This window comes from Leucopleurus acutus (genome assembly GCF_964270905.1).
Source record: "Leucopleurus acutus genome assembly, chromosome: 1".
NCBI lineage: Eukaryota > Metazoa > Chordata > Mammalia > Artiodactyla > Delphinidae > Leucopleurus > Leucopleurus acutus.
Window position 1 is genome coordinate 50,166,740 of NC_139142.1, and position 26,878 is coordinate 50,193,617.

The window sequence follows — 26,878 nt, forward strand, 5'->3', positions numbered from 1 at the left end:
GTGCATAGGAAGGCCGCAACTTAAATAAAAAGCGGGGTGGGTGAGAATGATGGTGATGTGTAGCAGCTTCGAGTGAATGTCGGGGAAAACCCTGTGGTGACACAAAGCATAAGGGCCCCGGGGTCCGGGAGGAGCCCGATCGGAGTCACGGAAGGTGGAGGGTAGCGATGGGAGTACTAAGTGGCTCAACGAAGCATTTGAGATAGGGAAGCACATTCCCAACCAGACACCAGGGAAAGACGCCCTCGCTCTTCAGTCTCCGAGCAACAGAGCAGTGCAGGGTCGTCTTCTTCTGCAGCCTAGTGGGTGCGGAACTGCAGCTTTCCAGGCGTGCGACACCGAAGTCTCCGCGCACTGAGGGAGGAGGAGCAGTGGCAGAGAGAACCGGCGCGTCTGGGGCGGGACCAGGACAGGGACGGGGCGGGGCCGCAGCCGTGGCGCCAAAAAGCGAACATGGCGCCGGAGCGGCTGCGGAGTAGGGCGCTCTCTGCCTTCAAGCTGCGCGGCTTGCTGCTCCGGGGGTGAGTCGGTTGGGCACCGAGCGGGACAGGAGGGGAGGGCCCGGCTGCCGGCCCTTGAAAGAGTTCTAAGAAGCGAGGGGGACCTGGCGATGCCTTCTTAAGTTCCTCGACATTCGCGTGGAGTCGAAAAGTTTCTCCCGGAAGGGATGAGGGTCTCCTCCTGCACGTACCAGACAGCCGCAGAGGCGGCTGTCGGTGTCGCAGCAGCGGTGTATTAGCACTGTGTTTGGGCGCCCCTCAGCCAGCTTAGTCTCTGCCTCCGCTAATCGGGAATCCTAACAGCGCTGCTCACATGGTTACGTAGACAGCGAACGAGAGACCTGGGAAAGCCCATTGCATGTCGGTAGCTGTCAGGTTATGTTGTACAACCTGTGGGCCTTGCTAGATCCCAATTTTGGATCACGTATTATTCCCGAGAGAGAATTCCTGTAGAGTTAAGAAGTGGGTAATTTAGAGCATGTTCTTAAGTCTTCTGGGTTTTTTTGGTTTGTTTGTTTAGATTTCCTTTAGAACTTCTGTGCTTCTCTGGCCATATCCCTGTTTTCTGCGACTTGTAGAACGATCCTTTCCAAGATTTTTCTCATTAAATCTGCTTTTTTTATATATAAAGAATACAGTATTTACATATGTAAATACCTGCTGGACGGGATACACTTCTCTGTACCATGTTTTGATTGCTCTTGTGTGTGTAGAGGTTTTTTTGTTTGTTTTTGTAATAAGCTTCATGGGACTTTTACCTTACTTTTGGGTTAGTGGTGAACAAGTGTAAGAGTGGATAAGCTCTAGGAGACAGTAATAAATTTTGTTCAGTTGATTCCCCACATTATGAAAATATGACCAATTGATCAGTTAATTTTTCTTTATTTTCACTTAGAATTTGACCTAATATTGAGCTGTCATTCATTAATTCAGTCAGAAATACACTGAAATCTGTTAGCTGCAAAGTACTGCTGGGGCAAGGGAGTAGGAGAGGGTAAGACAATGCGGAGGTTGGGGGACAGATAGTGTATTAATATTTATTGCTGCATAACGAATTACCCCCAAACTTAGAAGTTTAAAACAGCAGGCACTTATATTCTCACATTTTCTGTGGGTCAGGAATTCAGGTAGGCTTAGCTGGGTCCTTAGCTTCAGGGTGTCTCGCAAGGCTGCAGTCCGGATGGGGTCATCTCAGAGTCAGTTGGGCAGGATTTGCTTCCAAGTTCATTCAGTGATTGGCAGGATTCAGTTTATCCAAGATTGTTGGACTGAGGGCTTCAGTCCTTGCTGGCTGTTGGGCCTGCCCAGCATGGCAGCTTACTTCATCAAAGCTAGCAAGAGAGTCTGCTAGTAAATGGAAGTCACAGTCTTTTGTAACCTAAGCAAGAAAGTGACATCTTGCCGCTTCAAAATTTTTATTTTTAAAACTACAATATAGTAAAATATTCCATCGCTTTTGCTATATTCTATTGTTAGAAGCAAGTCACTAGGTCCAACGCACACTCAAGGGGAGGTGATTGCACAAGGATGTGAATACCAGGAGGTGTGGATTATTAGGGGTCATCTTAGAAGTCTGTCTACCATGGATATTAAATAATTCACAATTATTTAATTTCAATTATGAAAAGGATCTGAGGAAGGAAGTGCTATGATAGCGTATAACCAGGTGTATAAACAGTTCTAGAGTCAAAGAAGGCTTCCTTAAAGAATGGTTGAAAAAAAAAAAGAATGGTTTGAGTTGAATGAGCAGGACTTGACTAGGTGAAGAGTGTGGGGGAAATGACCATATAAAGACCCTGAGACAGGAGAGCACCAGGAAAGCCAGAGACACTGCGTGAGGCTAGTGAGATTTGGCGGGAGCCAGATCCTGTATGACTTTGGTCTATGCTAAGAGCTCTCCCAAGATTCACCTAATATGTGTGTGATTTTAGGGACTCAATCAGCAAGTATTTGTGGACCACCTTCAGTGTGCTTAGCACTCTGCCAAAGGATGACACAGTTCCCCTTCTCAAGGAGCATCATCTATAATAAATTGGAGGGATGTGACACCCACACATGAAACAATAAGCAACCCAAGATATAGAAGAGTTAGTGCGATGACTGTAACAATAATATTGATGCAAAGTGTAAAGCTGTGGTCTAAAAATAAAGAATGGCATGGAATTAGCAAATTATTTAAGTAGACAGTGTTCATTCTGAGTATTATTGGTATTTAAATCAGGAATTCATGTGATTTTTAAAAAATTTTTCAGCTTTATTGATTTTTGAGGGGTGAGAGGGATTCATGTGATTTTAGTGAGTGTTATTACTTCTATGACTATATTCGAATGTCAAAGTTTTTTCTAGCCTAATTTTTTTCTTATTTTACAGTTAAAAACTGATGAAGTTACTGGAACTTAAGCAAATGCATTATCAAATTAATAAATATGTATTTAAGTGTCTGTTATGTTCAGAACATTGAAGCAGACTGAGTTTATTAATGTCAGGTAATAAATAGTACAAGGCTAATGTGATACAGCAGATCTAAGGTATCTATAAGTGAGATTTTTTAAACCATTTCAGAAGGAAGGGGAGATTGCAGCAGGTAGAGCTGGTCTAGGAAGGCTTCCTAGAAGAAGGATGTGATTTGGGGCTTTAAGAACAATTACGTTGGCAGGGGATAGGAGGAAGAATTTGTTCAGAAAGCACAGGAAAGGAGAGTACTGCTTGCAGGGAGGAGTGAGTGGATCTTAATTTCAATGCTAGATTGATGAGTGTTTGCTAGATTTTGGCATAAAACTTTTAGCCTTAATTACCAATCTCTCTTATCAGTGAAGCTATTAAGTACCTCACAGAAGCTCTTCAGTCTATCAACGAAGTAGAGCTTGAAGATGCACTGGAAAAGATCATTGATGCAGTTGAAAAGCAACCCTGTAAGTAACATTTTCTGACAGCTCTTAAATTGTTCATATAGTTCTACATCCTCAGTTAGATTTATAGATTTAATTTGAAGTTGAGGATTCAGTACTGAATGTCCCGGTGGTATGAGACATACCCTTGGTAGCACTTCTTGTCAAGGAGTAACCTCTAGTGCTGTTGGAACCTTGGGCCATTCCCAGAGACTCTTTTACAGTTCTTCCCCTTTGTGAATTCCCCTCTGATTCCTCTATGGTCACTTTTTTCTCTCTGCCTATTACTTTGTCTTACTTAAGTTAGGTACTCTTAAATGTTTGAGGGGAAAAAAAAAGTAAGCAAGAATAACTTTCCCTTCCTGCTTCAGCCTTTCTTAAGGGATCTTTTTGTTAAATACTTAGCCTTTTACCATAAGCATGGGTCTACAAAAGAGAAGTGCTCTTCTAGAAAAAAATGTCCAGTTTCTAGAGCACTGAAGGAGAGAAGCGGGTATGGCTTGCTCTGATACGTTGTTTCTAAAGGCAGAATTTTAAATATACCTTTGCTTTAAAAATTTCCTTACAGTCGGAAACTTAGAAAATGATTACATTTAGAAAATCAGTATACATTAATTTAAGATGGTACGTGGTATTTTGCCTGAGAACATACCACAGTGGTTAAGGGCACCCAGTCTGGAATCAGGCTCGGGTTTGTACTGCTCTCTACTCCTTCCAGTTATGTTGGTGATCTGGTTATTTGACCTCTTGGAGCTGCACTTTCCCCATCTGTAAGACATGGCTTATGAACAGCAGTCTTATAGGACATCTATCTAATAATGCTTGTGAACCACTGAGCCTGGTGCCACACGTTTACTAAGGGCTTAATGAGTGGTGGCTGTTATTGTTATTACTGTTACTATCATACCTACTGAAGCATAGCAGTTGTGATGCAAAGTTATACTAATGTAACCATATTAAACCTAGGAGCTTACAGAAGCATTTGTATACCTGAATGTATATTATTTAACAATATTTAGAAAATTAAGGCATTTGACTGTGTATTAAGGTATTGTAAGTGTATTTGAGTGTGGAATATTAAGGTATTTGAAATACGGCTTTTGTGCTAACACTTTTTTCCTCCTAAAATCTATGTAATGAGCATCTTGGGGTTAGTGTTTGCAGATTATTTTCAGGAAAAAAGCTGTGTGTGGAAAGAACTAATTTTTATGCCTGTTTTTAAAATTTAACTTTGAACTTCTCTTTTCAGTGTCATCAAACATGATTGAACGGTCCGTAGTGGAAGCAGCAGTCCAGGAGTGCAGTCAGTCAGTAGATGAAACTGTGTATGTGGAAAAATTCACCTTTTCCCCATGTTGGAAGTGTTGTTGAGTGGTTATTTTAAATTATTTTCCTGGGGACATACTCAGTGGTCACCTTTCTACAGTGGTTATTTCTTAGTTTTTTCTTTTAAGTGATAGCTTACATTATAAACCTCAATATTAAATGACTCATCTTCACTATTTTTATCCTAGAATTTGAGATTTCGGTGTTGCTTGTACCATGACAAACTTTTGCCACTTACCCAACTGATTTGATTTAATATTCTATATGCTGCAGGTGGATTGAACTGATTATTCAGAGGTATAATTTACTTTTTTTCTTAGGGAAGTGCCGAGTCCTGAAAGTTCAGTGACTTAACTTGGGTCACATGGTGAATGGCAAAGGAGGGTAGAACCTCAGCTTTAGGACTTTTTACCCTGTCTCATGCTGTTAGAGCTTAGGAATTTATGTTGCAGTAATTTTTCTGGGTTTTATCTCCCTGAGATAAACCTCTTTCCTTTCCTCCTTTGAATATGATACTTCTTTCCAAATTCACAGGGTTTAACTGAAAGGAAAACATCTGGGAAAATGGATAGAGATAGTCTTAACTTTGACAGTTTTTTCCTATTTGGGGCAATGGAGATAATTGAAAGGAGTCATTACTCATTTTGGGTAGTAGTTTTAATCTTTTTCCGGTCAGAACTTATTAGAGCTGCTAAAAAATAGAGAAATTGAGGTATTTAAATTTTATCCTTGCCAACTCATTGTTTAAGATACTGGAGTACTTGCTCCTAAAGCCATCAATAGAAATTCAAAACGATTATATCAAAGTGTAAGGATTATAATCCTAAAATAGGCATTAAAGTTACCTGTTGTTTCTGTCAAGCTATTCATATGCTACAGTCAGCCAATATAGAGGTTGAGTAGGGACTGAATGGTAATTGATCTTTGCAACTCCAATTGTCAGAAAGGCATTATATCATAGCACAAGGGAGAGGCTCTCCTTTTTATAGATGAATAAGTAGCATGGTAAGTTAAATAACTTTCCAAGATTGACCCATTAGAAAATCATGGAGCTGTGTCTAGAAGCAGGCTTACTTCAAGTTCACTGGTTCTCTGCTACTCTGTACTAGGTGCTACCAACAGACTAGCATGACATTTTTTTGTCTGTTTTCATTTTGGGAAATAGATATAATTTTAGGGAAGATTCTTTAGGTTGTAATATTTATGCAATAGTGCTATGAATTTTTTTTAACCTCATTCAAACATGATTATGATATTAAAAGTATCTGAAGGTAAATTATTTTACGAATTATCCTTCTCTAACACTATAGGTGTCAAGGATATGGGCAGAATTTGGGGGGTTCTTCTTCTGTTTTACATCTTTTCCTGGGTCACTTTTGCATGATATTTTGGATTAAAAAATTGTTTAATACCTTTTAATAATTAATATTAAAAGGTATTAAACCTTCTAATGAATAATACCTTTTAATAATATTGTAGCTTATAAAAATAGTACATATTAGGAGAGATTTCTTTAAGATGTGACTATTTTATATGTAAATGTTCTTTTTCAACAGATAACATTCTTAATTAGAAGTTGATTAAATTTTTTGTTAGCTTGAGAGTAGTGGCAGTGCTTTCTCATCTCTGAGAGGAAAATGCACAGGCTAAAAACTTTACCCCCATATTATTTTTGACACTACAAGAAATTGTGTACATGATCTGTGAAAAGTATGTGTATATGACATAAGGTTATAATGCAAGTTTTCATGTTCACTTAGAATACTTACGTTTTAGTAAATCAGGTCTGTTTTTGTGGGTTGTTTTTCAGAGAACATATTTTCAATATCATAGGAGCATTTGATATCCCACGCCTTGTGTACAATTCAGAAAGAAAAAAATTTCTTCCGTAAGTATGCCATCTATTGATGTTAAGCTAATTTCAAATGTATATTTTTTTTTGGAAGGTATATAGTCTCCTGTTTCATTTTTGATCTACCTTTGTGTATTATGATAGTCATAAATAAGCATTCCTTTTTTCCTAGTTTATTAATGACCAACCACCCTGCACCAAATTTATTTGGAACAGCAAGAGATAAAGCAGAGCTGTTTCGTGAACGATACACAATTTTGCACCAGGTAAGTCGGAGGGGGAAAAAGAGACTGTTTCAGCTTAGGTAAGACTCAGGGATAATTAAAGGATGGACTTTTGTACTTTAACAATCATGATGATGATAAAAATAGTAGCTAACGTTTTTTAAATGCTTTTGATAGGTCAGGCATTGTTTATCACTTTACAGACATTACCTCATTTGACCATCATAACATCAATGTATGTATAAATGCTGTTATTCCCATTTTACAGATAGGGAAAACTGAGACCTGGAGAAGTTTAGTCACTAGCCCAGAGGTTACATCTAGTAAGTAGGGACAGGATTTGTATCCAGTCAGTCTGACTCTGGAGCCCAACCTTTGCCTCCTGTACTATACTACTTTCAAGCAACTTATAGTCTATGAAGTTAAAGACATCTGCATAAATAAAACATGAAGTAGAATTTTATACATGCTATGGAAGAAATGTAATACAAAGAGAATGCTTTCTATAGAAAAATCAGAGAAGGCTTCAAGGAAATGTTGGCATTTGACATGGGCCTTGATTGCTCTGATCTTGTGGAGAAGGTGGTGAACAGTGTGAACGAAGACAGAGCAAGAGGAAAAAGTGGACTCCATGCAGGAAATGATGAGCAATCAGCCTTCTTTGTGTGGAGAGGAAGGCTTGTGAAGAGGAGTAGCATAGGATAAGTTTGGAAAGTCAAGTGGCAACTAAGTCATGGGATTGCCTTGGATGCCACTCTTCGGAGTTGGACTCTGTTCTCTTGGTACAAGGAGCCTTAAAATACCAGAGCAACTCACTTACAGCAGTTCCCTGAGGACTTTCTCTCTCAGCTGATTTTGGGATATATTAGAGTATGAGAGAAGACTTACAGGAGTCTGTGGTATTAGTCCTAGAATAAATGATAGCCTGAATGAAGGAAGGTAAGGGGAGCAGAAAGAGGGGACAGTCCTGGCAGTGGAAGCCATAGCTCATGGTGACTGATTGGACATGAAAGAGAAGGGAGAGAGTGAAGACTGAAAGATGATTAGGGTTTTGAGCCTGAGAGAGTGGACGGGTAGAATAATGGTAATTAGTAAATAAATAAACAAATAGGAAAAAGAGAATGGGGAAGATGATGGCAGGTTCTGTTTCAAACATTTGAATTAAGGTTGCCAGTAGGATATCAGGTGAGATGTACATCTGGAGCTAAAGAAAGAGATCTGGGTAGAGAGAGATTTAGGAGGCATCTGCCTAGAGTAATAGATGGGACTGCAGGGATGAGCCCCTGAGAGATGATGGAAAAGGCAATGATAGAGTTTGGGGGCTAGGCCAGGGTGGTGTTATATAGCAGAAGCACAGGGAGGTTTCAGTGAGGACAGGGTGGTCAGCAGGAGTAAGCACTGAACAAAGGTTGAGGAGAATGAGCACTGAGGATGTCTTTTCTCTTCTGCCTCCGTCGCCTACATAATGTTGCCAGGTTAATCTTCCAGAAGTTTAGCGCTGATCACGCCATGATTTTGCTCACAAGTCTTTCAAGGAAGTTTACCACCTACTGGATTAAATACAGATCTTCTGGGACTTCCCTGGTGGTCCAGTGGCTAAGACTCCACGCTCCAAATGCAGGGGGCCTGGGTTTGATCCCTGGTCAGGGAACTAGATCCCACATGCTGCAACTAAGAGTTCGCATGCCACAACTAAAAGATCATGGATGCCACAACTAAAGATCCTGCATGCCACAACTAAGACCCAGAGCAGCCAAATAAATAAATATTTTTTAAAAATACAAATCTTCCTGTCACACGTTTTTGGCCTAATCTGTACTTTTCCCTCTGAAAAGTAGAGGAGCCAAAACTGAAACATGGAAATATTGTGTCTGTTTCTTTCACTTCTTCTGTGACTTTGCTTATACTATTCACTCTCTTGATGCTCTTCCCTCTTATCTCTGCTCTTGAAACCCTCCTAATTCTGGAAGGGCCTTCTCAGATTCCTCCTCTTTTCTGAAGCCCTTCGTGATCTGCAGTTGGATGCAGTCTCTTCCTGCTTTCTAAAATTTTTTAATTAATTAATTAAATTATTTATTTATTTATTTTGGTTGCATCGGGTCTTAGTTGCGGCACACGGGATCTTCATTGCGGCATGTGGACTTCTTAGTTGTGGCGTGCATGTGGGATCTAGTTCCCCAACCAGTGATCGAACCCGGGCCCCCCCCCGCATTGGGAGCGTGGAGTTTTACCCACTGGACCACCAGGGAAGTCCTCTTCCTGCTTTCAACCCACTGACTACTCAGTGGGTCTCCTGCCACACTTACTAGGGTTGGCCCTGCCTTGCATTTGGGGTGTGTGTCCCTGTTGTCAGACTGCACACTTTGTTTATTTCCTCTGCCACCTTTGGCGTAGTGCTTTTCACAGAGAAGATGCTCAGTAAATACCACTTTCTTTTTAAAAATTAGGTGTTAAAGCCTATGATATTATTTGGGGGTATCACTAAACCCTCCCGAGCCTCATTAAAAGGGTTGAATTTTAGTCCATGCATATTTTTATTGCAATTATCTTCCTGAAAGCAAATCTGATTTTATCATCCTACTTCAAAATTGTTGTTTTCCATTGTCTATAAGACAGACTTCTTGGTTTGGCATACAAAGTCTGTATTGTTGGGACTCTTTTATTAGAGTTTACAAAAACTCAGACGGCTAAAACAGAAAAAGGAACTTCTTGGCTTGTGGAGAAGTCTGGAGGTCCAGCTGTGTCAAGCATGGCTGGATCAAGGTGCTCGCACAATGTCATGAGGCATCTACCTCTTTCCATCTCCCAGCAATTTTAAAAAATTGATCTTACTTTCAAACAAGTTCTTCCTATGAGGTGACCGAGATGGCCACTCACTAGTAACCTTGGAAACTCTTAGAGAGTTCTTTTTCAGTAGTCTAGCAGCTGTCTCCTATTGGCCAGGCTTCAAGCACTTGCTCAACCCTGAAACAATCATTGGCCAAGGGGGTGGAGTACTTTGATCTGTTAGGCCTTGGTGGTCTGTCTGGAGGGGGAAGGGCACCAACCCTACCTAAACTATGTGGACCACAGTGGGGGAGGGACATTTTCCCAAATAGAGGCTCCAACCAATCTCTTGCATTGTCGCACGTGCTGCCTTGTGCACTACACGATCCACCTGTACTAAGCTTCACATCACTTCCTGAATACTCCTTTACTCTTTTTTTTAAAAAAATTATTTATTTATGGCTGTGTTGGGTCTTGGTTTCTGTGCAAGCGCTTTCTCTAGTTGTGGCAAGCGGGGGCCACTCTTCATCGCAGTGCGTGGGCCTCTCCCTATCGTGGCCTCTCTTGTTGCGGAGCACAGGCTCCAGACGCGCAGGCTCAGTAATTGGTGGCTCACGGGCCCAGTTGCTCCGCAGCACGTGGGATCTTCCCAGACCAGGGCTCGAACCCGTGTCCCCTGCATTGGCAGGCAGATTCTCAACCACTGCGCCACCAGGGAAGCCCCTCCTTTACTCTTAATAACTCTTTCTTGTGACACATCCCTTCCTCTGCCTGAAATGTCTTGTCTCAGCCTCCTTTTGTTTCTTACTAGCAAAGTCTTTTTTATCATTTAGGATCTCGTTAAATGGCCCCTTCTGCTCAGGGTCCTTTGTTGTATTGTGACCTGTTGACACTTCCTTCTCACTGACCCCTGTGCTCTGAGGTTGACACCTTGGTTTGTTGTCTTCATATCCTCAGCCCAGAGTGCACTACTGCCAGGTACACAATAGACCTTTTTTTTAAAAAAAGTCTTAAAATGATTTCTTAAGCAAATTGCATTTCTAGCTATTTGTACATTACACTATGTAGATTTTCAAATTTTTTGAGAATAAATAATAGTAACGTTAGTTTAAGGACAGTGCTTTGTCAGGGCACTATTTTAATGAATCTTAGTTTTAAATGTTTGCCTCAGTAATTCATGTGAATCTTTCTTTTTTCTAGAGGACCCACAGACATGAATTATTTACTCCTCCAGTGATAGGTTCTCACCCTGATGAAAGCGGAAGCAAATTCCAGGTTAGAACGATATCCTAGTTATTTAGGGGGTGTATGTATACAAGTTTAATATTTATTGCTTAATTCTAATTTATTGAAGTTTGCATGAAAATTAACCACTGATAACAGTTTAACTAGCTAACTGACCTGTGCATGCCCACTGTTGGTAAAGTCCATGTCCTGTGTGCTGGGTCTCTGGCCACCAAGACAGAACCCTCGTCCTCCTGGTCCATTTGCTGGATGATACACTGGCTTTCAGACCAACCCTCAGCACTACCCTTCCTGCCCTCACTCATACTCTGAAATCCTGCTCCTTGCCCAGCCCAGCCCTCTAGTGACCCCCATACACTTGTTCAGCTCAGACATGCTATATCAGTTGGAGTGAAAATTTTACTGAAGGCACTAAGGAAACCACATTTATAGAATGCATGAGAGAGCACAGACAGGTCACAGGGTTGTCTGGGCAGAGGAAGAATGTTTTCTGCTGTGTGTGCTCTTTCCACTGTAATACTTAAGAAAGTGGTTACCAAACAGCACCATCACTTTTGTTCCAGCAACACACCTGGTCACCATCAGTCCATCTGTGGCTTTTTCCCCCTTCCAGCACACAGAGCCCTGCTGGGGGATAGTCCTTAGCTCCTTCTGGCTAGGACCCACCGTTTCTGTGGTGTTCCAAATAGCTTCTGAAGAGGCCCAGCCTCTGCTAAGGTTCATTCAGTCCTCTACCATGTTAGACCAGAATTCATGGTGATGAGCAGTCTGATAGATACTAAAATGATAATACTAGATAATGCTTAAATTAATGTTTGATGGCAGCACCATAAGGAGAAAACATTTATAGAGTTTGATAGTTTCTGCTTTTAACTTTCGTTGGAGAAAAAAATTGTATTAAGTTTTGGAAATTGACATTATTTATATTTCTCTACAAATGACTGTCGATGTGTTTCCTTGAATATATTAGGTTTCCTATGGCAACTCAGATACCCACAACCCAGAGCATTATTTCACCTCTCCTCTTTGCCAAAGTAACTTTAGGGCTTAGCTAAATAATTTATTGTTCTTGTTATCTTGCCAAGCTGTTTAATTCTGTATCCCTGCTGGTATATTATCTATTTAAACCACCATCTATAGTCCCTATATGGCATTCTTCCTTTGCAAACTGCAAATATGGTGTCCTCATGAATACTTTGTTACAGCTTTTACTCCTGTGTTGCTTTAATTGATTGATTGCAAATTGCAATATTTTTCCCAGTCTGTAAGTTGTCTTTTTATTCTCTTAACAGTCTTTTTGAAGTACGTAAGTTCTTAATTTTGTTAAAGTCCAACTTATCAATTTTTCTTTTATGGCTCATATTTTTGGTATTGTTTCTAAGAAAGCTTTACCTAAGCCAGTTTTTAGAATACATGTCTTATATATCTTTTCTTCAGATTTATCCCTAAGTATTTCATTTTTTAAAACTGTTTAAAATGAACATTGTATTCCTGTGTTGCTTGAGGTTCATGTTTTTAAAGAGGAACTTCAATATCATATGTTAACAGTGATTATTATGGGATGATGTGATCATGTCCTTTAAGTTGTTTGGTAAATTGTTGTATATATACTATAGATATCTCTACCCATTAAAAAGAATGAAGTGTATCTATATATAGTTAAATGGAACAATGTTTAAGATATATTAAACTTAAAAAGTTAAGTTGAAGAATAATACAAATAATATGATTTCATCTTTGCAATAAAACAAACTGTATGGCTATGTGTTTATAAATTATATATGTGTGTATTAACATATACTTAGGATTATATGTATAGAAAAGGGTCAGAAAGGATTTTTTAAAAATAATGCCCCAATTATTACTACCTTTAACTTTCTGATAAAAAATAAGGATCAGATTGAGAAATGTAAATAATGACAGCCTTTCAAAATACTAAATAAAAATAGAATATAACTTTTTAAATAGCCCACTGATTTTCAGGTACTGAAGAGGTACTGACCAAATAAAATAAATAAAATTTATATTCTTTTTTTACATTTTAAAGACAAATATACTTACTATTTTTCAAAATAATATGGTATGAAACTTCAGTCATTGGTTGGGGCCTGTGTTGATATGGTGTTTCTTTAGGCACAATTCTTCCAAGCCATCATCAGTTAATATTTTAGCTTTTTGTAGGATAAAATTATATTTTCTAAATTTTATTTGATTTTCTACCGTAAAATAGTTGTAAAATACTAAAATGTGCACTCAAAATTTACTTACTTGTAAAAAGATTAGTTCCTTAAAAGAACATATTTTCAGTCCTTAAGAATTTATTTTGTTTTACTTTAGCTTAAGACAGTAGAAACCCTATTGGGCAGTACAACCAAGATCGGAGATGTGATTATTCTTGGAATGATAACCCAGTTAAAAGAGGTAAGTTGAACTTGATAAGCATCCAACTTTTATTTTCAGCCTTCAGATTAATGAAATGTCAGTTACATACAGGATTTTTACAGAGGGCATGGGAGCGTGTTCTTCATTGAAAGTGGCTACCTCAGTCACCAAATAACCTTTCCTTTTGCATGTGGTTTCCTGAGTAGACATCAGGAAGGAGTGTCTTATACAGGCCACCAGTTTGCATAGCCTGAAATTAGTCCCCCAGTGACCTCTGGTTGAACAGAGAGTACTGGGTTTCTAAACAATCAAAGCTGCAGACCATATCCTGCTCCCTGGGAGTTGTTGTTGGCTCTCTGAGGCCCCTCTTACGGCAGCCAGAGAGTATCCCTCCTGTCATCTCTTGGTTGGCAGTGGTCATTGTCTAGGTACCTATGAGGACTCCGAGTCTCAATTAATTGATTAGTTTGTGGTCACCAGACTAGTAAATGGAAAAGCCTAGACTAGGAGTTACTGATTTTTTAAAAATCCACTGTACTGTCTACTATATTCTGTTGTCAAAATTGTCAGTATTTTAATTCTTTTGTCATAGTATTCATCTTTACATAAATGTGGACATACTTCTTTTAATTTTTTTTAGGGAAAATTTTTTCTGGAAGATCCTACAGGAACAGTACAACTGGATCTTAGTAAAGCTATATCCTTCACTTTTATTTTTTTAAATCTGTGTTATGTGAGTTGGGGAAATTGATCATATATGATTCTCACATTTACCTATTTGGGTTCTTAGTGTAACTTCCATACGGTGGTGTAGGAATCTGGAGACATAATCCTAACCAGAGACAAAAAGCCTGTAATTCCCCCTTATTTGGAGAATCGAGACAAATCACTGAGGAAGTTTATAACATGCTAAGAATGGTCTATACTGTCAGTATTAGATCTTAGAAGCAGATATGGGGATATTTAAACCTAAAGTTTTTTAAGCTATGATCTATTCAGAGTTTTAAATGTGAAGTGTTCGAATTTATTATTTGGAAGTCCTGTTGAGCCCAAAATGTATGTTGACTTTATCACCACCTCAAGCATAGAAGTAGAATTATTCTCCTCAATTATTGTGTACCAGTTCCATAGCGGTTTATACACAGAGTCATGCTTTGTCTTAGCAGAGGGTAAGTCAGTATACTTTTTTCCCTCTCCCCCTCATCATTCTACCGTAAAACCCTTTCTACACTGGTTAAAATATGTTAACATGATGTAACTCGGGACAACACTGATTATGAGAGCATACTTTTGACAACATTAAATAACTCTCAGACTCATGGGAGAGGGGTTTGTTTCTGGAGTGATGAAAATATTCTGAAATTAGTGGTGATGGTTGTACAACTTGTGAATATACTAAAAACCACTGAAGTATACACTCTTAAAGGGTTGTATGGTATATGAATTATATCTCAATGAAGTTGAAAAAACAGATTGTACATAGAGTCATAAAATGAGACATTTTAAAATCTGTGGACCTTATCTGTCGGTGCTCTAACATGTATTGTGAAATAAAAAAAGGGAAAAGTTTTATTTCTAAATCTGTTAGTATTTCATGAATTTTTTGTTTTATAGAACTGAGACTGTCTGGAATTCTCTGACGGTCCAGTGGTTAGGACTTCGCTCTTTCACTGCCATGGCCCCGGGTTCAGTCCTTGGTCAGGGAACTAAGATCCAGCAAGCCGCATGGTGTGGCCAAAAAAAAAAAGAGACAGTCTCTGAACCTGACGCCGTTTTGTAGCACAGTGGGACTGATAAATTCTGTTGTTAGTAGACAGGGGATGAGATGATGGCCTAGTGTTACTGCTTTGTGTTCCCGTAGTTTTGTCCTTTCAAACAAGAAGGAGAATTGGACAAATGAAAGTGATTTGTTACTTATCTTTTTTCAGGTTGGTTTGAAGATCAGGTGTTTCATGTCAATGCCTTTGGATTTCCACCCACTGAACCCTCTAGTACTACTAGGTATAAAAATGTTTGACTTTAACTCTATAGGAATTTTATAATACTGGCAGTAATGAATGTAAGATAGTATATCATATCTCAGTTATTACAAGTCCTCAGGCTTTGTGTCAGAAGGCAATGAGCAATGGAAAATGAGAGTTAAAGACTGGGCTTTATATGAAACTGAAAACTTCGGGTTGACTCCAGATTGGTTGCAATAGCATCTGTACTTTGGCTTTAATGGAAAGACTTCCAGTCTATCGGTCTTATTTATCTGTAGGATTGATGAGAAGTTCAACTGAGATAAGATATAGGAAAACACTTAGAAGAATATAATTCCCATGTTAATAGAAAGTTCTTATTTTTGTATTTTACTAAGTGAAAGTTACAAGAGGCAGATTATATAGTTCTTTAATATACACAAAGTCATTATAATATTAGAGTGGTTCCAAAAGGGCCTTCTCTGAGAGGAGTGAGTTCCCTGTCACTCAAGGTATTTGAGCAGAGGCTGAATAATGGTGTAGAAGTTGAAGCGGGTGGCCTGTGGGTTGAATGTAGTCTATAGAAATTTCTTTTTTCCCCTTTGAGGTGTTAAAACACATTTTGAATTAGTTTGCAATATTTAAAAATTAGGAGATTTCTCATAATGGTCTAGATTTCTGAGTTCTCTTGAACAATCAGATCTAGCCATACTTTGTACCTGAATTCTCACCTGGAACATCTATACGGCAGTAATTGCCCACTTTGGGCAGGGTTATGTGTGTGCTCCCTCACTCACACCTAGTCAGCCTCAGCTGGCCTCTGCTTTGATATTTAATATTACCTTCCTGGAGCCTGTAAGCATCTGGGGGAATTAAATCTTGAGATTCCATGATGATGGTGATGATTTCAAGAAGAAGTATGAGAATTAAGATTTTAGGCCCAGTATGCCTGTATAAGTCAGGTGCCAAGGCCACATTTGCTGGCTGGGAGCCACTGGCAGGCAGCTTTTGCTGTGCATCTTCTCTTCCTGTTGAATTACATAATCTGGGGGAAAGTGCTGCTCACGCCACAGGGAATACAAGCCCTCATCAAGCCATCTCACTTTTGTTTTGTTTTGTTTTGTTTTGTTCTGTTTTTTTGCGGTACGCGGGCATCTCACTGTTGTGGCCTCTCCCGTTGCGGAGCACAGGCTCCAGACGCGCAGGCTCAGCGGCCATGGCTCACGGACCCAGCCGCTCTGTGGCATGTGGGATCTTCCTGGACCGGGGCACGAACCCATGTCCCCTGCATAGGCAGGCGGACTCTCAACCACTGCGCCACCAGGGAAGCCCCAAATAATACATTTTCATGGTCCAATTTACATTGATGGGACAATTACCTCATTAGATAGACAGAAGCTAAATTTGTAGAATATCAGAAAAATATCTCCAACAGAATATAGGATAGAAGGTAATAATTGTGTTATAATTACCTAGGGCATACTATGGAAATATTAATTTTTTTGGAGGGCCTTCTAATACGTCTGTGAAGACTTCTGCAAAACTAAAACAACTAGAGGATGAGAATAAAGATGCCATGTTTGTGTTTATATCTGATGTTTGGTTGGACCAAGTAGAAGTATTGGAAAAACTTCACACCATGTTTTCTGGTAGGTGTCATTTTTTCTATTCTTTTTTGAACTCTAATGATAATTCATGCCTTAAAACTAAATTCTTAAAAAATATATATATCTTTTTGAGTAGTCTAGTTTGTAAAAGACATTGATTCAGTGGTGAAATATTTTAAATGAATTCATCTTAAAGACTTACATTTTTACATTTGAAAAATAACTGTGTGTGTGTGTGTCTGTCTGTGTATTCATGATAAATGAGAATTTGTCCTAAGAATAGTACAAGAGTGGAGGACAGCTTAGGCTTTGGAATTTGACAGAACTGGGTTTAAGCTGCAGCCTAATACCTTGGGCAAGTTACTTAATCTCTCTCTCAGTTTACAGGGATGTTGTGAGGATTAATCAAGCCACTGCAGGGCCTGGCACAAAATAATTGCTCAATAAATGGGCACTATTATTACTATTTTTTATAATAATGTTATTAAGCTATGATTTTTAAAATAGTATGGTTTTATTATTTAAAAACTCATGGTTAAAAGATTTTAATATGATTTCTACACTCCATATGTTCATTTCTTCTTTCATTTTTAGGTTATTCACCAGCACCTCCAACCTGCTTTATTCTGTGTGGCAATTTTTCATCTGTACCCTATGGAAAAAATCAGGTTCAAGCTTTGAAAGGTATTGAGGATCTGTTTTATAAGTATTTCTACATTTGTATAAACTAAATTGATAAGAAATAATCTATAATATTTTAATTTCATTCAAAATATGTAGAGTTCTAGCTAATAAAATAAAATTTGATTTATGTATATCATATGCAAACTAAATTCAATATCCCTTTAAAATTTTAGATTCCCTAAAGACTTTGGCAGATATAATATGTGAATACCCAAATATTCACCAAAGGTAATGATTTCTATATTTTTTATTTAAAGTGTTATTTAAGAAACACAAAAAATGAATCCTAAGTTAAGAAATGGATGGAAGAAAAAGTTGAGAAAATTAGTACAGTTAAGAGATAAAATTAACCTTCTATCATGATAATGTATGTTACACTCTAGTAGAGATTTATAATGAAAAGTATTAAAAGGATGAGTGATAATTTCCACCATATTCCAAATTTCTTGGTGACATTACTCTAAGGGTCTAGAGCTACACTCTTCAATATGATAGTCACTGGCCACGTGCATCTCTTTAAATTTAAACTATTGTAGGGAATTTCCTGGCAGTCCAGTGGTTAGGACTCAGTGCTTTCACTGCAGGCAAGTGGGGGTGGGGTGTAGTGACCGGGTTCCATCCCTGGTCGGGGAACTAAAACAATCCCATAAGCTGCAGGGCGTGGCCAAAAATAAAAAAATTAAATAAATAAAAATAAAATTCAGTCACTCTGGCCACAGTTCAAGCACTCAATAATTGGCCAGTACAGGTCTAGAACATTTCTATCATTGCAAAAAGATCTATTGGACAGTATTGGTCTGGAGCCTTTTAGTAGTTCACTTATTAAAATGCATGAAATTTAATTTTTAAAACTTTGTAATTTAATTAAAGGCAATAATTTGGTTTTGGACTATGGGATAGTGGTGCAATATTTTTAGAATGAATTATGTTGAATTTTGCTACAGTAGTCGATTTGTGTTTGTACCTGGTCCAGCGGATCCTGGATTTGGTTCCATCTTACCAAGGTAAGTTTTATTCAGATATTTGCAACAGTAAAGAAAATTCTGTAAAATTTAAAAATGTATACTATATCACATAAATTGTTTTTATAGGCCACCATTTGCTGAAAGCATCACTAATGAATTCAGACAAAGAGTACCATTTTCAGTTTTTACTACTAATCCTTGCAGGTAAATATTAGTATTTTTGTGTTGTGGTTTTTTCCTTTCATTTAACAATTAACCTATTTCTTGGGAATTCCCTGGTGGGCCAGTGGCTAGGACTGCGCTTCCACAGCAGGGGGCGTGGGTACGATCCCTGGTTGGGGAACTAAGATCTCGCATGCCATGGGTGGCGTGGCCAAAAAAATACAAAAACAAAAAGTGGGAAAAAAATTAACCTGTTTCTTAAAATTTGTCTCTGAATTTTGATTGTTATGGGATAAAAATGAAAAAATTTCTTTCTATTTTAGGTTTCTCAAAACTTTAAAAATGTTTTAACTGTATTTAAATAATTCACTAACACTGAATTTAGAAGCTTAAATAATGGAGGGAGATTTAAAAATAGATATTCCAATTACACATCCTTTAAGAAAAGTTACAATGGAAAACTGAAAGGATTACACATTTACTGTATGTGCTACTCACTGTGACCATAGGCTCTTACTGAGGGAATGCCCTCAGTCATTGTTTCTCCTCTCTTTTCTACCTACATTCACGCCTTCAGTGACCTTTCCAGTCCAAGGGCTTTAATTACCCTCTGTGTATTGACAACTCCCACATTGATATCTCCAGCTCAAACCTTCTACCAGATTCCACACTTACGTATCTGGTTGCGTACTCATCATCTCCCCTTGGATGTCTAATAGACAACTTCAAGATTGAACTTCTGATCTTCTTCCCTCGTCAGTCCCCAACCCTGTTCCGTAGCTTTCCTCATCGTAGTTCCTGACGCCTTTATCCTTCCAGTCGTTCAGACCAACCTTTGGGATTCTTCCTCACATGGAAGCTTTTAGGAAGTCCTTCAAAAATTTGAAGAAGGACTTCAAAATATATCCAGAATCTGGCCACCTCTCTATACCTCCCCCTCTACAACCCTCTACCATCTTCTTTAGCCTTGATCACTGTAACAGCCTCCTCATTGTTCTCCAGCTTCTACCCCTGCTCCTCTGTAGTCTGTCCTTAACAATGTCAGTGATCCTTTAAACCGTAAGGCATGTCACATCCACCCTACTGATTCAGAAAGATGGGCCCCTCATGTTATTCCGTGACAGCCCATATCCTTTGCAATGGTAGTCATGGCCTGCATGATCTGGCCCCCAGTTTCCTCCGTGATTTCCTCTCCGACTTTCTTCTCCTCCTCATTTATTCCAGCCACTCCAGCTCCTTTTGTTCTTCAAATGTGCCAGGCATGTTTCATCTTAGGGCCTCTGCTCTGCCTGTTCCCTCTGCCTACAGTGTTCTTCCCCTGCATGTCTGCTTGACTCTCTCACCTCCTTCAAGTCTGTGCTCAGATCAAACTTCATTACGAGCCCTACCTGTTCCAATACTCCTATTTACTACTCCAGCCTTCTAGACTTTCCCTTCCCCTAAATGATTCCTGTTAGCCTTTTTCTTTTTGCCATACACTTAATCATCTTCCAACATACTGTGTAATTATTGTATCTGTTGTTTATTCTCATTCCTAGAATAGCGCCAGACGCATATTAAGAGCTCAATAAATTACTGTCAAATGAATGGTTGAATAGATTCTGGTTGCATTTTTTCTGTGGTGAACAATGGGAAGTGGGAATGGCTTTGTACTATAAAACATCTTGCCTTTAAAGTTACCTCATATTTTGTTCTGAGGAAGTCACATTCAACTACTGTTTTTATTTCAGAATTCAGTATTGTACACAAGAAATTATTGTCTTTCGTGAAGACTTAGTGAATAAAATGTGCAGAAACTGTGTCCGTTTTCCCAGTAGCAATTTGGATATTCCTAATCATGTAAGTTGTGTCTTCTTTATTAAGGTGTCTTAATTACACGTGGATTTATATAAAATTTTGTTAAGCCACTTAATCACTTGCCCTTTTGTTGTTTTTATTTATAGTTCAAAATAATTTCAGCACACTTTTGTCAGTAAGGTAATTTTTGTTCCTAAATCAGTGTTTCTCAATTTTCTTACTGACGTATCCCCTAATGGGCAGAAGAAAGCCCCGAAGTAGCAGGAAATTTCTTTGGAGGTTCCTGTTTTGCCTTTAGAACTCATAAATCTTACATTGTACTTCAATATATATACATTTGTTTAAATAAAATGTTTATGTTTATCATGTTTATTAAGTATTTCCTATGATTTGCCCACATCAGGAGGATGTGTAGTGTTTATCTTGTAGCTTCAAGATTCCCAGTTGTCAATCACTGGTTACATGTACCCTCATTTGGAAGTATGGAAATAGATCATACAGAGCATTTTTAGTATGTATTTTATAACATTTAAAGTGTATGTAGGCTAAGTATATATTCTTGGCATTGCTCAAGCTGTGGAATTATTTTTAGATGAACAAAATTAGTAAATTAGTTTATTATACAGCTAAAAATACAGTTGCTCCAAAATGACTATTTGGGGGAGTAGCCTTTATGGTGTTGAATGAAAACTCATAAATTTCTCCTAAAATACAGGGTAGTTGATTTCATTTTATATCAGTTTTCCCAAGGTTTTGTAATTCAGTTTTCCCAACTGTTTCTCAAATTTTCTAAGTCACTTTGGTAATTACTATTTAATTTGAAATTCTTTGTTGCTCTTTTAGCTTTTGCAAATGCACTGAAGTTTGTTTTGTGTCATTCTTTTGTAGTTTGTAAAGACTATCTTATCCCAAGGACACCTGACTCCTCTCCCTCTTTATGTCTGCCCGGTGTATTGGGCGTATGACTATGCTCTGAGAGTGTACCCTGTGCCTGACCTACTTGTCATCGCAGACAAATACGATCCTTTTACTTTGACCAATACCGAATGCCTCTGCATAAACCCTGTAAGAACGTAGTTAACGTTATGTAGTCATAATTTGTCAAGATTAGACTGTTACTTCTTTAAATTTAAAATATATGTTTAATCAATTACTGTTGGAGTAAAACTATACTATAAATGAAACAACTGAATTAATTTGGTATAAACAGAAAGTTCTTAAACTTTCAAAAGAGTATGTGACTATAGAGTAACGTGACTTTTTTCTTAAAAATGCACCAAAGCTTATAAATCCAGATGAGTATTTTCCCCTTCAAAGTAACTTGCCTTGAGATTCCTTGGAATTCCTTTCTGGAAATTACTTTCAGAGCATGTATTCCGTTCCCTTTAAACATGTTAATGGTACTTGTCCTTTGAGGAGGATTTTTTGTTGTTGTTGTTATTGTTGTTGTTGGAAATTGTCCAAGTCCCAAAAATCTAAGACTGATAAATGTGGAAATTCCTACTGGGACACAGTTTAATATTTCATTTTTATGCAGAACCTTGAAATTGCTTCAGAATCTTCAAGTTGCTTCTGAATTTCTATAAAAGTATGATTGACTTTTTGAACTTGGGGACTAAATGCTGCATAATGTTGCTTTTTATGTCAAATATCTTCACTAGTGATTTTTTTTTTTTTTTTTTTTTTTTTTTGCGGTACGTGGGCCTCTCACTGTTGTGGCCTCTCCCGTTGCGGAGTACAGGCTCCGGACGCGCAGGCTTAGCGGCCACGGCTCACGGGCCCAGCCCGTGGCATGTGGGATCTTCCCGGACTGGGGCACGAACCCGTGTCCCCTGCATCGGCAGGCGGACTCTCAACCACTGCGCCACCAGGGAAGCCCTTCACTAGTGATTTTTAATCTGTATGTTTCCTTGATTCTTGTGAATTTAAAACTTTAGTACTTTTTTATTTCATCTAGATCATTCCTAGAAACATCATCCCTTACTGCTTTTCTCACACACACATTTATTTTGTCTGGCTTCTGCAACCACAGAACTATTGACATTTTGGACCAGATAATTCTTTGTTTGGGGGCACCATCCTGTGCATTGCAGGGTGTTTAGCAGCATCCCTGACCTCCATCCACTAGATGCCTGTAGCAGCCCCCAGTTGTAACCATCAAAAATGTCCTTAGATACTTGCCAAATGTCTCCTAGGAGACAAAAATTGTCCCTGGTTGGGAACTACTGCTCTAAGGATGAGCACAGTCAGCTGATTTGGTTTCATTGTTTGAAATTTGTGGCCCTAATTTTTGTAGAATCTTTATTCACATTTCAATATTCTTGTCTCAATGAGGCTATTTCCTTATTTAAATTGAACTCTGGGCATTCTCGTATAGTTAACGCTCTATTTGAAACCACTTTATTTCTGAATTTTTCCACTTTTTCATACTGTAAATGAGTAAACAACCAGTTCCTACACCATCATTATATCTTTTTAACCTTATTTATACCTTTTGGGCAAGCCCAAAACTTGGTTTTGACATTGCTTCATCCTTTCTTGATACTTATTCCCATTAATGAATGCCTGCAATGGGCCAGACATTGAGCTAGTTCCAGGGACACAAAGACTGAAAAGACAGAGTCTGCTCAGTAACTTTAGAGTTTAGTAATGGACAGACAATTGTATGTGTGACTACTGCTCAGTTGTTTTGGGGGCACAATGGCAGGGCATCAAACCCAGATTTTTACTGGGGAGAGGGGCAGGAAAGGCTTCTCGAACATGATGTTCGAGTGTCTTATATGCTTATTTAGCATCACCCAGTACTGTTTATTCCTTATACTAAGTAGAACCCCTCCTAAGCATTTCTAGTCACATTTGTTAGCATAACTGTTCTAGTCAACTTGACTTTTTGCTTCAAGTGGAGATATTTTATAGTAATATTTTTTCTCTATAAAGAACATACAAAAATTTGTCTCATTACTTCATAGTCACATCTTGTAACTTTATTTTTAAGTTAGGAGCAAGGAGTTTGATTTAAAAAATAGGGATTCTTTGTTAAAAGTTGAGTATTCACTTATGGGCATTTTTCTCTCCAAAGGGCTCTTTTCCAAGAAGTGGATTTTCATTCAAAGTTTTTTATCCTTCCAGTAAGATAGTAGAAGATAGGTAAGTGTGCCCTCAGAAACAGCAAGAAACAGCTGTCTCTTGGTGTAATACTGCTAAAATTCAGATGTTCTGTAGGTGTGCTGAAGTTTTTAAAAGTCTACAGTAGCTCACTGGAAATGTTCTAGGCTGAACTTACTGCGTTCATGCGGGGAGACACAGAATTGTATGTACTTGATGGCAGTTTGTGTGAAATAGACCAAGAACTGTTTTCTGAGGGAAATCTCAGACTGGCTGTTGAGGTGGGCTAGCTTTTTTACAGGCAGCCTCCTGATGATGTTATTATTCCAAGAGGTAAGCCTTGCCGTCCACATGGTTGGTTCTCAAAACCTAGGTAATCTGCCTTAAATTGGCAGCAAAGAATTGAAGGGGAGCTGGGTTGAGTGTGGTGATGGTGAGAGGTTGGAGTTGGGGGGAGGTCTTGGGGGAAAAAGAATAATCACCTGGTAGGTAGTGATTTTCAGAGGGTGTCCTGTAGACCACGTGCATCAGAATCCTCTGGGGTCCTTGTTAAAAATGTTAAGTTCCAGGATCCCACCCCAAACTTATCAAATGTCTCTCTCCAGTTGTAGGGCCCAGAAATCTGCATTTTTAACAGTTTCCCTTAGATTCAGGCATCCTAACGTGTGATTTCTTGGTTAATTATATTTTGTTTCCCACCTCCAGTTAAGAACAGTAACCAAATACCTCCAGGTTCTCAGAGAATATAATCTTGAACACCCAACCCAATTGTCTTCTTTTTACTTTCTGTAATTAACATCTTTATTTAAATAAAAACACAAGTACATGATAAAATTTTCAAATAATGCTTAAAAGTATAAAATTGAAAAGGAAAAAGTAGCTCCGTTTCCTAACCCTGAAACCATGATTAACAGCTTCTTATATATATTTCTTGAAAAAAAATTTCTGCATTATTTTTGCTGCTCAGTATTCATGGAGGATTAAAGTCCGTTCACTTTGGGATATTCTAAATTTTATTCTTGGATTCACGCATTTGACGTGTATTTGAATCTTACTGTATTCCAGGCACTGCTTAGTTTTTGGAATATAACCAGACAGATACTCTTATAAAAGTCACTGAGGCGCTTCCCTGGTGGCACAGTGGTTGAGAGTCCGCCTGCCAATGCAGGGGACGCGGGTTCGTGCCCCGGTCCGGGAAGATCCCACATGCCACGAAGCGGCTGGGCCCGTGAGCCATGGCCGCTGTGCCTGCGCGTCCAGAGCCTGTGCTCCGCAACGGGAGAGGCCACAACAGTGAGAGGCCCACGTACCGCGAAAAAAAAAAAAAAGAAGTCACTGATATTCTAGCCTCTATTCCATAAGCTGAACATGTGTTTGACTTCACCTAGCCCACAATGAATCTTCAAACAAATTTGCTTTTGACTTGGAATGCCTTTAGGTAAAGGCAACGCTCTTACCAGTCTCAACCACTCGCTGTTGTTGACAGTGATTTTGTGACCCCAGGATTAGGTCACCTGTGGAGCATATTTGTCCACCTTTTTAAAATTTTTTTCTTGGCCACGTCATTCAGCTTGTAGGATCTTAGTTCCCCAACCAGGAATTGAACCCGGGCCCTCGGCAGTGAAAGCGCAGAGTCCTAACCACTGGACCACCAGGGAATTCCCTATTTTGTCCGTCTTTAGATTGACTTTTACTGAACTGAGATTTGGTATAAATTCACAGACATCTAAAACATTCTGCTATGAAAACCAATAGTGGGCACTTTCAACAGATCTCAGGACAAGAGAAATCTGTGTCTGTCCCAAGCAACTGTTTATTTTCATCTTGGGGAGACTGTAAATCTACTAATAGACTCCCTTTGTGTTAGCTGCCAGGAAGCACAGCCAAACATGCTGCCCACCTCTACAGCAGCAGAGGAATTACTAGCATAAATGTTGGCTGTGGCTCTGGCTTCCTCTTCTTTTCTGATCTGTATTTTTCTCTTACCTGAATTTCCTGATTTCCTTACTTTTATCTTTTTATTATATTTATCTTGGCAAACCAGTTAATATTCTTTTTTTAATGAGTTGGGAGATAAACAAATAAACCACAATAGGAAATTAACCGATTTATTATGATAGCACAAGACACTTGTTACATTTCTTGTACTGCTCCCTGATTGCCATGCAGAATTGTTAACCTAAGTACAGTGCTTCTGAGCACTGTATACAGACTTCTATGACATTTCTAACACACTGTTTTAGTCACTTATGTGCCTGTCCCTCTTAAAAGTTTCTAGAACAGTCCTTGACTTGCTGTTGACATTCACTGTTGAGTTGAAATAGTTGGTCCCTTTATCATCTGTGGAGTCAGATGCTGAAAACCCTTGACATAATTTCCAAACTATAATTTAGTAGTGATAATTTGAAGAAGTTTTTCATTGCTGGATCGAATAAGTTGATGTGTTTTTTTTGGTTTTTTCTTGAGAGAAAAAACTTTCATGATATAGTGAAACAGTTTGGTTTTACTGCTATTTAGTTTCTCCTAAAAAGAATTTTTTTCTTAGAATATTTGTGAAATCATATTGTAGAGTTAACCACAGAAATGTAGCCAAAGTAAATAAGGTTTAACCCTGTTTCAACATGTGCTCTCAAATACAGTTGTTTTATTTAAAAACACAATGTTGGTGATGTAGGGGAGAAACACCCATTCTCACACAGAGTTGGTCAGAAAAAAAAATGGTAAAAACTTTTTCTTAAGACCTCAACTGCATATATCAGCAATTCCATTTCTAGGAATTTATCCTACAGGTATACTTGGGTTTATGCATAAAATTGGGTACAGCTGTTTTTATTGTAGTTTTTATAAAATTGCAAAACAAATAGCTTAAATGTGTATCTATTTAAAAGTTATTCGGAACTTTTCTAATTTATATTAAATTTCAAAGCCATAGAGGAAGGGATTAATTAAAAATTATAAATATGTGTTTATTACTAATTGAAAAAAAGGGGTAGAATATTGTTCATTGTATTCTACCACTTGTGTGTTTTTAAAGCATTTACCCCCACACACATGCTTGTATATGATTAAACAATCTTTATAAGGATATACTGTTGCTTTTGGAGAGCAGAAATAGAGTGTGAGACAGACTTATTTTTCACTGTGTCCCCTTTTGAATTTGGAACAATATGCATGTATTGACCTATTTTTAAAATTAACTAAAACTAAATATTAAGAAATGTACAATAACTTAGGTTTCCAAAATGTTTAATTTTATGAATATTTTCTTCTTTCAGCAAACTCCAAGGGTTTTGAGATCCTTAAAGACCATCTGAAGAAACAGAATTCATCAATTTTCTGCTTAATTTTATGTAATTTTGATATTGTTACAATAAAATTATGGTAAACTTTAGGATGTTCTGCTTAAATTTCTAT

General features: G+C 38.3%; 1 protein-coding gene across 1 annotated transcript; it reads left to right on the forward strand.

Moving 5' to 3' along the window:
* Positions 1 to 453: 453 nt before the first annotated feature.
* POLE2 (DNA polymerase epsilon 2, accessory subunit) lies at positions 454 to 26,855 on the forward strand (the record flags this gene model as incomplete). Its single annotated transcript, XM_082836997.1, has 19 exons — positions 454 to 521; positions 3,312 to 3,412; positions 4,638 to 4,713; positions 6,525 to 6,602; positions 6,739 to 6,832; positions 10,757 to 10,831; positions 13,139 to 13,222; positions 13,824 to 13,916; positions 14,199 to 14,352; positions 15,112 to 15,184; positions 16,621 to 16,793; positions 17,346 to 17,435; positions 17,609 to 17,663; positions 18,380 to 18,439; positions 18,527 to 18,604; positions 20,293 to 20,401; positions 21,248 to 21,424; positions 23,439 to 23,506; positions 26,740 to 26,855. 19 exons carry the CDS (start codon positions 454 to 456, stop codon positions 26,756 to 26,758), a joined length of 1,725 nt encoding a protein of 574 aa, XP_082693123.1. The 3' UTR covers positions 26,759 to 26,855.
* Between the last annotated feature and the right edge of the window lie 23 nt (positions 26,856 to 26,878).